Source organism: Crocodylus porosus, unplaced genomic scaffold (genome assembly GCF_001723895.1).
Source record: "Crocodylus porosus isolate Cpor-Errol unplaced genomic scaffold, CroPor_comp1, whole genome shotgun sequence".
NCBI classification, from domain to species: Eukaryota; Metazoa; Chordata; order Crocodylia; family Crocodylidae; genus Crocodylus; species Crocodylus porosus.
In genome coordinates, this window is record NW_017728911.1 from 7773176 (window position 1) to 7787138 (window position 13963).

At 43.0% G+C, this 13963-nt stretch overlaps 1 protein-coding gene across 1 annotated transcript in view; it reads left to right on the forward strand.

Moving 5' to 3' along the window:
* CIB2 (calcium and integrin binding family member 2) overlaps positions 1-13963 on the forward strand; it is a 108095-nt gene that overhangs the window by 6585 nt on the left and 87547 nt on the right. Inside the window, exon 2 of the mRNA XM_019533383.1 lies at positions 13036-13070. Within this exon, the coding sequence (XP_019388928.1) occupies positions 13036-13070 (35 nt within the window). The remainder of the gene's footprint in view (positions 1-13035; positions 13071-13963) is intronic.

Genomic DNA, 13963 nt, shown 5'->3' on the forward strand with positions numbered 1-13963 from the left:
TTGACCCCAGTATTCTTTCCTGCCATGGCAGGAGGTTGGACTAGATGATCTGCTCAGGTCCCTTCCGACCCTAGAAACTATGAAACTATGAAAGGCAGGAGGGAGGGCCCAGGTAACTATAGGGCAATAAGCCTAACTTCCATCCTAGGGAAAATCCTAGAAAAGCTAATCCAGGAGTCTATCTGTGATAAGCCTGCAGAAGGTAAGGTTCTGAACGACAGCCAGCATGGCTTCGTCACAGGCAGGTCTTGCTTACCAACCTCAACTCCTTTTATGACCAGGTAACTAGCCACCTGGACACGAGAGAGCAGGTTGACGTTGTATACCTAGACTTCCAAAAGGCCTTTGGTCTGGTATCCCATGATGTCCTTGTGAGAAAATTAGAGGATTGTGGGCTTAACTCCAAGACAGTCAGGTGGGCAAGAAACTGGCTGCACGATAGGATCCAGAGAGTTGTAGTGAATGGATCTGTGTCATCCTGGCAAGAAGTAGGCAGTGGTGTCCCACAGGGGTCGGTACTTGGTCCAGTACTTTTCAATGTCTTTATTAATGATTTGGATGTAGGGGTGAAGAGCTCACTGGCTAAGTTCATGGATGACACCAAGTTTTAGGGAAGTGTGGTCACACTTGAAGATAGGCTACAGATACAGGTGGACCTAGACAGGCTAGGAAGCTGGGTGGATCAGAATTTGATGAAGCTCAACATTAAGAAATGTAAAGTGCTCCACCTCAGGATGAGCAATCCCCAACACATCTACACGCTTGGCATCACCAAACCAACTAGCACCATGAATGAAAGGGACCTGGGGGTAATAATAGACCACAGTATGAATGAGCTGCCAGTGTGATGCTGTAGCCAGTAGGGCAAATAATACTTTGGCATGCATCAATTGATGCATCTCCAGCAAAACCAAGGAGCAAAATGTTTCTTCTGCTGTACTCAGCACTGGTGAGACCACAGCTGGACCACGGTGTCTAGTTCTAGGCACCACACTTTAACAAGGACATCCTGGGTGAGAGAGTCTGTAGAAGAGTCACCAGTATGATCAGTGTCTTAAATGGCAAGCCATATGAGGAAAGGCTGAAGGATCTGGGACTCAGCCTGAGGAAAAGAAGGGTGAGACAGGACCAGGTAGCAGCTTACCGCTAGGGGACTACATAAAGGGAGTACAATTGTTCAGCAGGGCATCCGAGGGGAAAGCTAGGAGTAATGGCCACAAACTCCTGGAAGACCGATTCACGCTCAACATTAGGAAAAAATTCTTCACAGTCATGGTGTCTGTCGCAGGGCTTTGAAGTGCTCCGCTCCTAGAAAGAGTTACAGGTGCCGGTTGCCGGGGCAACCGCAGTTTGGTCAGCTGACCAGAAGGGGGCAGGCCCTGGCCTATATAAACAAGCCAGGCTGAGGCCAGAGACTGTTCCCGTCTGGCAGCCGAGGAAGTTGGAGCTCTGTTGAAGGAGGCAGGGTAGAGAAGCCCGATGGTCTGAACAGCTTCCGTGGAAGGAGGCCGGGTAGAGGAAGCCCTGGTAGGGATTTGGGAGGATAAATGGCCTGATGGTTTAGAGTTTACATTTTAGCCAAGAGGCTTAGCTTTGCGTTGTAGCCAATTGGCTCATGTTATTACATTCTGTTGTTTGTTGTTACACCGGAGGACCGGGTGAGGCTAATAGGGGTAGGAAGAGGCCTCATGGGGCTCCACAGTGATGTGGAGACCCCGATGCCAGAGAGAGCACAGCATTAAGGGAGCATTGACCCCAGTCCTGTGAAGGGACACAGTGGATTGGGGGGCTGGGTAAGGCTGAGGCCACCTGAGCCCCACAGGAGTCGTAAACCTGAGGAGGGGATTTAGAGGCCAGGCATGGCTACGGCCACCTGAGCCCCAAGCGCGGAGAGAAGCCCCAGGGCGGGCGAATGTGAGAGAAGCCCCAGGGCAGGCAGAGCCCCAGAGGGGGCGCATAGGCGAGGAGCCCAGGGAGGGCACGCGCCTACAGACGGGAAGCCCCAGGGAGGGCACACAGACTGGAAGCCCAGAAAGGGCGCATAGACAAGAAGGGCCCCAGTGTGGGCGAGAGTACAGAGATAGGTCCCAGTGCAGGCGAGGACACAGAGAAGGGCCCCGGTGTGGGCCACGAGTAGAAGACAAGCCTGGAGGGCGCAGGCAACAGTAATTGACTCGACAATGTCCAGTACATCTGAGAGGCTTGGGGCATGGTATTAGGGGTGGTAGGAGTCACGTGTAGCCCTTGAGGCAGGAGTGCACAGAGTCACCATAGACGGGGCACAGATTGGAGTATGTCAGGGGTACCATATCAAGGAGGATAAAAAGGCAGCCTCCCTTAATAATCTTATCATCAAAGACGTGGCGGGCAAGATCGAGGGTGCATTGGCACCTACTTGGCATGGTAGGGGGGGCACTAGGAGAGATCACGGCTGCTCTTAGGACCCCACTCCATGACAGTGTCCAGACTGGAATAAGATCCCTCCAGAGTTGGTACAATCATCTACCCTGGAAATCTTCAAGAGATTAGACAGTCACCTCGCTTAGGTCACCTGACCCCCAGTTATCTTTCCTGAATGGGCAACTGGTGCTTCCTGAGTCAGGGGGGGTACTTGTCCCTGCCCCCCAGTAGCCAGTCAGTGACTGGGGAGGGATCCCCCCATGGCTGATCCCACTGACCAGAGGGTGAGGGGGTTCCTCCATGGCTGATCATGCTGACCCACAAGTGGCAGCAGCACACCGCTGACACTTCTGGGTGAGTGTAATCAGTTGCAGGGGGACTGCGGGGATTGCTTCTCCTGGCTCCCCACTCCCCAACCGGCACTCTGGGGGGGCACCAGCGCTCTTGCCTGCTCCCTCTGCAAGGGAATGGTGGATGTCAGGGGGCGAACCAGCACTCTCAAGGGTTATACATGCATCCCCTACACATCACCACTGCTTTCCTGTTTGGTGCAGGGGGCTAGACCCGATGATCTTTCAAGGTCCTTTCTATCCTTACAATCTATGAAAACCCTTACATGGAGCTATTGCTATTCTGGAATAAATCTATGGCTATACAAGCCCTAAAATACTGATAACATATAAGAAGCATGAGTTAAGGATAGGCTTAAGTATTGCATTGGACTGGAAAGTCCAGTTTTTGCCTGCGAAAGCTGCCATATTGAAAACACTGGGAACCAAAGTTCTCTGTATCCAGAGTAGGTCAAGCCCAAGCAATAACATTGGGGTTGCTTCCAACATCCACTTAATCTGCTTTGGCCTTTATTTGTGGAAATCGCAGCTAAAGGGAGAGATGGTTAGTAGGGCTCTGCGAAATTTTGATGGCTGTTTCATTTCGACACTGTTTCTACCAATGTCAAGGTTGAAACAGCAAAATTGAAACAAAACAAAAGCCCTCGAAATAGCCTCAAAACAAAATGAGGCCTCCCGACCCCGGCGCGATCTAGCTCAGGGGTCGGGGAAGTCAGCCCAGCTGGTCTGACTCCCCATCCCCAGCAAAACTCAAAACAGCCTTGAAACAGCCTTTCTGTTTCGATGGAACAGAACAGCTGTTTTGACTCAAAATGAAATTCAAGGCGAAACACTGTTTCTTTGAACCATCAAAACTCAAGGCAAAATGAAACAGTGCCATTTCGCACAGCCCTAATGATTAGATCCCATCAGATGTGGCACCCTCCTGAGCAGCAGCTTCATCTCCCCTTTTAGGTGGGTTAAAATGTACGTTTGTCCATATACTTATGGCGCAGGGGAAATGAGAAGAAAAAGTAAGCCAAGAGTTATAACTTACGTATAAAGCATAACACAATTCAGGGTAATCAAAGGATATAATAAAGCAATGTGAAGACTATATATACTGGCCTAATCCATTCCTGCATCTCCCAGTGAGAGAGACTGTTGTGAGATGCTGCATGTGCATCTCCAGGCTTTACTCCTTCTACCACACTGTCAATCCCACTGCCTTCAGTGAAGCTCTTTGTATGAGTAGGATGAGCAAGATTTATTTCTTTATTGTCTTAGTGTAGATGAAGGTGATAGAATTTGAGGCACAGAGCTATTTTGCCTCAGATTTTCCAGTTCTTTTTCCCCCTCCCTTGCAAATCTGTTCCCTTGTAAGCTTTTTGAGGTAGGGACTATAATTTACTTTCTATTTATTCATCATCTAGTACATCAGTTTTGTTTCCCAGGTTGGTTTCTAGTTATCTTTACAGTAAAAGTAGTAAAAAACAGCTGAACTATTGCTTTATGTCACCTGCTAGTGCAGGCTTTGTTATACAGCCAACATTTTCTCCTTTGTTAAAGCACTGGTCAATATAGAGATAAAAGATAAATTAAAGGTATCAGTTTAAAACCACCCTATAGCAAACACCTCTTATGGCCTGCCAAGAGATGCAATCTATAAAATAAAGCCAGGTCAGGAAGTTACAGGAAGTGCAGTGTTGGGGGAAGGGGCAGGCAGATTTTTAAACGGAGAAAACCAGGATCCCTTCTGATCATTACTCTCCAACATAAATTAGTGTGTTGCAGTTCTGTCCCAGGGCCAAATGCTACAAATACTGACTTACTTGAGTAGTCTCACTGATTTCAATTCTACTTACTATAATAAGGGTTTATGAGAGCTGACATTAGTCTGATTCTTGTTTATCTACTCATCTTCCATTGAATATGCACCAAGCAAAATTAATTGTTCATCTGCTACTGCCAAAAAGACCAGCTAAAATCCCAGCTGTAATCATTCTAAATACCAGCATAGAGGTCTTAACTGCTGCTTTCTGATACTCTGACAACGGATTTTTGTAAATACATAAACCTTTGCCTTTTATACATTAGTTTTTGGCAGCTTTGTCTTTATTGCTGCAATGTGTGATACAGATTTACATAGTCTGAATTTTTAAACCTGTTTTGCATATCTATAGCCTTCCTTTCTACCCTGTGTTTTTCTGAGAGGAATCAAACATCCATTTAATTGTTACCTTTGTCACTGTAGATCTAACGTTCTGACAAGCATTTTTAATTTCCTGACAAATATAAATCCTAAATTGCTAAGGTACATGAGTATGCATATAATTTTGATCTAACTGTGATCGTAAGAGAAATACATCTGAAAACATGACTAAATTGACAGTGGGCAGACGAGGGTTATTGCTGGAAGTGATATTGTTCAGAGTGGCAAAACACCCACTCAGGGTAGCAAAAACATCCATTCATCTGGACAGATTCTTTGATTAATGTATAGTGTGATGCACTGATGGCATCTTAGCAAAACCCTGTTTTTCTCATTATGGTAAAATACTGTCTTTTATATGCTGCAAGAATAATAAGAATTTCACAAAGTAAAATTTCAGAATAGATATTTTTGAAATTTAAAAATGGACACGAGGCTTGATATAGTAAATACTTCTTATTTCTGCTGTTGGAATTTCAATCCAGTATCTTGCCCACATTGAAGTTACTGACAATGTCCAGTTTCAATGGCTGTTAGATCAAATGCTTGGTATTTTTTGTCCCAGATTGTCTCTCTGCTGCAGTCATTTGATATGGATGTGTCCATATGATATTCTCAACTGTATTAAAGTGACACTTTTAGCTTTTCTAAGTGCTATACAAACCTAGGAAGCGACAGATCCAAGAGACAACACACATACAGGTTGGGAGACCAAAGTCAGAGAGCAAATAGTGGGAGAGGCAAGACTAGAAGTCATGTGTCCTCCCTCTCAGTCTTGATTGCTGTCCAAGACATCATCACTCTGTCTCCTACTACAGTAGAAGAAATCTCTTTTCCACAGGTTAGCTTTAAAATAGTAGCTAATTACTCAGAGACCCATGGCATGTGTGTAACTTTTTTGGGTTGATTCAAGGGGAGCAGGAGTGTGCCCAAAACAAGCACCTTCATTTGTGCCTCAGAGTGTGCACAAACATATGCCGAAACATAGTTCTACTTGCTCCGTTATTTCCTCATTCCTAATCCTCTGTTACAGAGGTTGCCAATTTTAAATACACCTGGCCTCAATAAAACATTTGCAATAAAAAGAGTAGGATTATACATCTATGATATCTAAGAAGAAATAAACTGGAAATTGGTGTGATAATGTGATAGTGCAATAACCTCCTAAACCTGATTGTTTTAATGTCAGCACATCATTGTTTGCTTATTCCAGGGTCTGTCTCCCTTGCTTTCCATTGACCCAAACTGCAGTTAGTGTCCCCCTCGGATCCTGTGAGGACATCACATAGATCTGTTACTATTTTGCATTTTATACACAACAGTATTTGTCCTCTAGTGTTAATGGTAACTTGCTCAATGGGCCCTATACCTTCCATTCATAAGCTGCAGGCTACAGTGATGCCAGCAGATTCCACTGAATGAATTGTATCCTAAACTTACTCTGGCACTATCTAATATAGTACACTCTGCGTGTACACTTGACATTTCTTGAAAATTAAATACAGCATCCCCAGTATAGTTATCTGTCTCCCTAATTGTTTAGCCACATTTCAACAGCTCTAAAGATCCAACAACATTCAATAAGTAGTTTACAGAAGATCTAATGGGACTGGCAGAGAACCTGTGATTATATCTGTGTGTCATTGGACTACAATACCTCTAAAGTCTATCATGGACATTCATCCATCAGTTGCAGCACATGTATGGGAAGAAGACAAAGTTCCTGGCCTTATTATAACAACACTTAAAATAGTCTCTTTCTGGAGCTGGGAAGAGATGGCTTAACCCCATTTTATAATCAGGGCTCAGAGACTTGCTCAAAGTTAGGCAAGCAGTCAATACCAGAGCCAGGCACAGGACCTAAGAACCTCAGTTCTCTACTCCATTGTGCTATTGTTCTTTATAGTTGCGTGTAGACAAAACGAGGGGCATGTGTGCACAACACTTTAAAACGGGCTAAATGCTTTTGGACTGCTTTAATGGTGTCAGTGTTTGCATGCATCAGCAGTGTATTGCGCATTAATTACAGCTGCTTGGCAGTGTAATGTGCCTTAAATGACTTGGGACACAGCAAACTAAAACTCCTCCAAGGAAGAGTTTTAGTTTGCTGCCCCTGCAGCCGCAGAGTGAAGCACTGGGCTCAGGGGCCCTGCAGGAAGCCCTGCAGGTAGCCTGGCAGCAGCCTGGGAAGGCAGAAAGAAAAGCAGTGAGCCTGAACACCCCGCCCCCAGAGCCTGCATGGGGGGCCGGCGCTGCCCTCTATGGTGCTGCCCGGGACTGCCCAAACCGGGTGCCTGCAGGTGGGTGCCACCTGGGGGAGGCTACCTCTGCTGCAGAGGAAAGCACCACTCCCTGCTCCGCACCCCCCTGCAGCCCAAGGGCCACTCCACCCACCAGTAGCTTGCCCTCCCCCGCCTCCCCCCACTGCTGCCAGAGAGGCAAGTAAGTGTGTGTGGGTGTGTGCACAACACGGGGTTTAAAAGGCCCTAAATTGAAGTGGTGTTTTTAAAAACCCACTGCTTCAATTTAGGGCCCCCATTTCATCTCCATTCACCCTAGACCTCTGGGCCTTCATGAGCTTGAGTACTGTACCAATTAAACCTCAGCATGCCTGCCTGGAGAATCGGGCCTTTTAAGCTTGTTTGTAAGGTCATTACTGTTAGTGGTAAAACTCTCATTTCTGTTACTGGAGGTAAGATCAAATTCACAGACCCCTCTCCAAATTGTGTACCAGCCAGAGTTCTTGCTTAAAACTACTAACTCTACTTATGCTGTACTACAGATCTATGCTGTCTTTTTGTTTGTAATCTGCCAAATTCTACAGGAGATGATTTTGTTCCAGTAGTTTCTACACAGAAATCTGCATGATTTTAAACTATTTTCAATGTTAGGACCAAGACTGTAGGACTAAGATTTTTGAACTCTCCAATTTTAAAGCTTGGGTATGACTCAAAAATCTCAGTCTTGCTCTCACTGAAGTGATTTGAAAATTTATCTTTGACTTTAATGGGAATAGAAGCAGTTTGTGTCTTCAGTGCACTGTGGCTAGTTATTTATAATTCTCCTATGCAAAGCCCTACCATATTAGAATGGTCAATTTCCCCCTGCTTTGTCACTGGTACATATATATTATACATATAAATCCATACTACAAATAAGGAAGTTAGAAAGGATTGGAGGGGTCTTCCTGCATCCAGTCCAATTCCCCATTATTGCAGGTATCACATCAAATTCCTTTCATAAATTAATCAAGCTCCATCTGAAAAGAGAAGATTTGCCTGCTGCTATTACCAGAAGGCTGTTACAGAACCTCACTTTTATAATGGTTGGGAACCTTCTACTTTCCAAGCTAAATTTATTCATGACCATTTTATACCTATTTGCCAGCATTGTCTCCTAGGATAAATAGCTCTATTACTTTCCCTGGTGTTTAGCTCCTTTATGTATACAGGCGACCCTTGCTATTTAGGGGGGATACATTCTTGTATCCTCCGCGAATGGCGGAATCCGCGAGTAAGACACTGTGTTCATGAACACAGTCTGCATTCATGAACGCAGTACGCCTGGCAGCTGGGGCAGGGGCACGGCTCCAGTGGTGATGGCAGGAGTGTGGTGGGAGTGCGGCAGTGGTGGTGGGAGCATGGCAGCAGCAAGCGCGGAGCTCCTGGAAGTGTATAAAGTGTATTTAAAATGCTGGTTTGGCATTCTCGAATATTTGAAACTGTGAATGCCAAACCCATGAATAACGAGGGTTTCCTGTATATGAAGAGCATGTATCCCCTCTGAGCTTTCATTCTGCTAGGCTAAACTAGACAAGCTCTACTAGTCACCTCTTGTCTGATAGTCTCTCCATTCTCCTAACCTAGAAGTCCTTCTCTGCACTTGCTCCAGTTTGAGTTCTTCTTTTAAAATAATATTTCCCCTTTCAGTACTACCTAATGTCTCCTCCCCTTTTAACTAGTGGTTCACCTGCCTCCTATTTCCTTTATTATTCCCATTCCATTTCATTTTTTCATCTCAACTAGTAATTTCCCACATAGTGCTTTACTGAAGTCTAGCTAGATGAGATCTACCTCATTCTTTAGCCTAGAAAATCATTAGCATTATCAGATAAAGACATGTGGTTAGACATGTGGCATGATCTACCTCTGATAAATCACTGTTAGATTTTATTCCATTTTAAGTTACCTTTATCTCCTTGACTATTCTTTCCTTTAAATTTGTTCTAAAGCCTTGCATACTATTGATGTTAGACTAAGAGGCATGTGACTGCCAAAGGTACTTCTTTCCTTTTCTTAAATATATGTATTGCATTTGCTGTTTTCCAGTCATATGTTACTATCTTCAACTTGATAGATTTATTAAAAATATTTGCTACTGGGCCTGCAATTTCATGAACCAGTTCTTTGAGAATCCTGGGATGGAGATTATGTGGTCCTCTGAGACTGAGTACACTCAGCTCTTTTGGAGTTGAAGTTATATTTTTACCTTGCTTGTGGTAATTTCTGTTTCCATACCCTAATTGCTATTATTCATCTTGCCTTTGCTGCATTGTCCAACAACACCCTCTTTAAAGACACTAAGATGAAACTCATTTTGTAGAATTTAATTTAGTCAAAAAAAATCTCTATCCCATCCTCATAGTAGCCCCATCCTTTTCTTCCCATATTCTCCTTTTATTTTACTGTAGCTGAAGAGCCTCTTGCTGTTTGTTGCAAAATTTCTTGCAAGGTCTTTTGGGAATTTTCATTTTATCATCTAGAATTCATGTTTTCCAAAACTCAGCTTTCTTTGCTGAGATATCCCTTTTAAATTCCTTGTATGCTCTCATTTTTTTCCTAATATCTTTCTTGAAGCGGTTATTCCTCCACTTAGGTCTGGAGCTTGTTCCTATAAGTTTTTACTTTAGGATACAGGTTCTTGATAGTTTTAGAACTTTGAACTTAAAGAAAATCTGTCTCCTCTGCATTCAAGTCCTTGAACTGCCCTGTCTAGTTGACTTCCCTAAATAATTCCCTTCATTTATAAAAATTCTCCTTTTAAAAGTAAAAAATGTCAGTACAGAGCTACGTTTGTTTATCCCACTATTTAATTCAAACACAATCAAATCATGATCTCTCAATCCAAGGTTATTTTCTATGATCGTATTATTTATTAGAACCCCAAAAACAAATCTAAAATCTTCAGTGACTTTTTCGTGAGGAAAATTGTCAGCTGAGACATCCAGGAATATTTGGGCCTTACCATTTTAGTAGCATTTATTCTCCAGCTACAACTCAACAGTGAAGTTTCCTGTAATGATACAGTTCCCAGTAATGTCTCTCACTTAAGACTTCAGAGCAATCTCTATTGCTATTCAAAACCAATCCTGAGTATTTAGAACATTTCCCCAGCTCTTTTCTTTCATGTTTTTTCTCCCTAGAAATGTTTTAAGAAGTTATTCATATTTAGTTTCAGAACTGATTCCTTGCTCTGAAAGATCAGCAACTGCACTCTTGTTAATTAACAAAATGGATAATGTAAAAATGACTTGCAAGCACATCTGAATGGACCCCCCGTTTCTTGATAGTTAAAATAGAAAATTCAGCTTATGGGACAGAAAACTTAAAAAAGTTAATTGGACTTTGCTTTATTTACAAAAGAATCTCATTATATTCACTGCCACAGGCAGAAATGAAGACAGAAAAAGAGAAATTAACCAGAGATGGTGCACTAAGTGGATAAATGGTTAAATGACATCTAACCTCTAAAGACAGCAGTGACCTTTCAGCATTTCCTCAGTGACTAATCCATATGACAACTTATGCATTTCCTTCTTGGAAAACAAGGTCTTGCCTCCAGGAACCTTCATACACACAGTCTGTAGATGGAGGGGCAATGGTAGGGGTTTTCAACCTTTTTTGGTCAGGGTACCCCCGGGGGCTGGTTGAGAAGTGAGAAGTCCCCCAGCGGCCATTTGATGAGTGGGAGCAGGGAGGGGGTCCTCCACATGTTGGCAAAACCAGAAGTGCCAACAGCTTCTTCGTGCTGCTGCCACATACCGCCTGGGGCCTTCCAAAGTACCCCCTGGGGTACACAAACCCTGTGGTTGAAAACCCCATGTCTACTGTGTAGCAATGGGCATCATGGAGGAAGGGAATATTTTGACTGACATTATTGAGATTGAGTCCAGGAGGTAAGTTCACTGGGGCACATCCCCACTCATTAATTTAGGTTACACCCACAGAAGGAACTGCCGTGTGATGTTATGGCAGGTGTCGGGTGAGCCTTAAACTCCAAGCACAGTAGATGGGTGTGAGGTTTTTAAATTCTTAGCAGAATAAGCCATAGTCAGTAGAGTGCATGGTAGAAAATGTGCCCGTCTCCCTTTGAGGGAGAGCAAGTATCAGTAGTGTTAAACATAGACAGTATACCCTGGTTTCTCAAGCCCTTTCCACCTTCTTCTCTGAAAAAGAGAATATATGTCAATCTACTACTTGTTCTTTTGTTAGTTATTTTTGTATGAATGAAATCTCCAGATGAAAATCAGATGATTCAGCTCTGCATCTCTCCTGGGCAAAAGTCTTTAATTAAATTGGAATTAAATTGCCACAGATCACTACAAAATTCAATAAAATTACTTAGCATTTGCCAGGGAAGAACAGCCAATCTTCTCAAAGGCAAAACACTTCTTAGAGACTGTGTGCAGTCATCTGAACATCTAGTCTTGAAACAAGTTTATAGGTACTGTCTTAACTAAAGTGCCTATAAAGTAGAGGGTGTATTTGTTGCCAGAAAGAGGTCTGAACCAGAAGAGGTTTACTTGAGTAATTCATTGAGGATAATATCTGTTTTCCATCTTTGCATCCATTTGGACATGAATTTGCTTCTCAGCTCTCTAGTGAAGTAACAGTCTTGCTTTCACAAGTCTGCATGGTTACAGGAAGATTGGTACTGATAACATCATATTTGTTTATCCAACTGTACCAGTCTTTTGCTAGTAAATGAATCGTCTTCAAGTGGTACCTTGACTGTAGGTGTTACATGTGTTAGAATTAGTAAGCACCTACCCAGCTGGCTCAGATTTCATTCTGTGCAGTTCCAGACAATGTGACATCACTGTCAGCAACTCACAAGGCGTCCTCCCATTGTGCCCCGTAACAGTATTCTGCCATACAATATGCTGAAGGAGGAACTGCTTCTCCTACCACTTCATATGGAGAGGGTCAAGAGAACTTAATTATTGATGCCAAACAGGCGTGATAGCCTACCTGGAAACCTGAGACAACTTAGGGGATGCAACTACAACTAGCTATGCTAGTTCTCTTTCCCCTTCCTGGAAGGAGCAGACAGTGGGCCAGAAGGATTCTCAGTATAGCAATGAAATGCTTTTCCTTTAAGTGAGTAAAATGCAGGAATTAAATCATTTTCTTCTCCCACGTGCTCTGTTTAGACATTTACAGGTCAGAAATTATTACCTTGTCACTGAGTCCCTTAAGTATAAAATATATAAAAAACTCAGTCAGTTTGTAAGCCCTTTGGAACAGGGACTGTATTTCTTTATACTGTATATGTACAGCACTTAGCATAACATTCATGACTAGAGTGCCTGTGTACTGCTACAGTACAAATAATTGTTATCAATACTAGTACTTTAATTAGATCATTTTAAAACTATTTTACGGCAAAGTGTTGAGAGTTGAAGAACAGTTCCCTGAATTGTATATACTGGGTATTTTCATCATAGAGCTCCTTTCTATAGCTACCCCTTCTAGTCTGGTCATTTTACTGTGCAGTGACTGTTCTGAGCAAAGCCACCGATGGCACATACAACAGACATGGCAGGGATTTTGATGTTTCAGCCTATGAATACACAAAGCCTTTCTGACAGTCCTGACCTCCTCAGATTTAAGAGAATTCAGATTCCAGTTATTTTATGGCACCATGTCCACAACTCCCTGTTACGAGCCACAGTTAGATTGAGCTTAGCACAGCAACTTGAAACTGTTTACACCCAGCCTGAATTTAACTTGTATTTTCAGGGAGCAAGAAACAGTTTTCTTGAAGGTCGTATCTCTCTCTCTTGTAAATTAATGCATTTTCTTTTTTTTACAGGATTGTACCTTTTTCACTCGGAAAGAAATCCTTCGGTAAGCAGATCATATTCAATTCTCACATCATAGGTTGTAAAGAAAGGGCCAAATCCTTCTCTACTGACTCACGGGGAAAACCAAGTAAAGACAATTGGACTACTCATGTGAGTAAATGAGCACAGGATTTGGCCCTGTAATTTACCTGTAATATACAAATGCATGTTCTCATTGCTGCTTTGTTTCATGTTGTATTAGCAAAATCATCTTTTCCAATACCATAGTAGGGAGAGTCAGGAAAACTATGCATTTCTTGAGTGCCTGGAGAAAAGTACTCTGTGTTTATAGTGGTTTTGTGTTTGGTACCTACCTGCTCAGTAACAGGCTCCATCCTGAATCTATCGGGTTTATAATAAAGACTTTATTGTGAGCAGAACTACTGGGGTCTCAACTACAATAGTATCGAGATGCATTAACTTACGGATATCTAAATATTCATGATATTATGAAGCCCTGATCTGATCCTATGAAGTAGGCATCTGTCACATTGACTGCATTGGGGAATTTTGTTTACATCAGTAACTCAGCACACAGCTCTCCTGAGGTTGCCTCTGAGAAATCACAGATTTGGAGATTTTGTCTTTTCAAGTGTTCAGCTATGTCTGTTGGTGAAAAATGTAATGGCATGTTCTAAATGCACAGTTATGGGAAAAGTGAAGGCAAATTTTAACTAACATCTTGAATAGTCTTACTGCATATTGGTCATTGAGAGTTGAACCAATATATAGTTTCATAGTTAGTAGGGTTGGCAGGAACCTGAGCAGATCATCAAGTCTGACCTCCTGTGATGGTAGGACAAAGTACTGGGGTCAAACGACCCCAGCAAGGTGCTTGTCTAGCCTCCTCTTAAAGACCCCCAGGGTAGGAGCCAGCACCACTTCACTTGGAAGTTG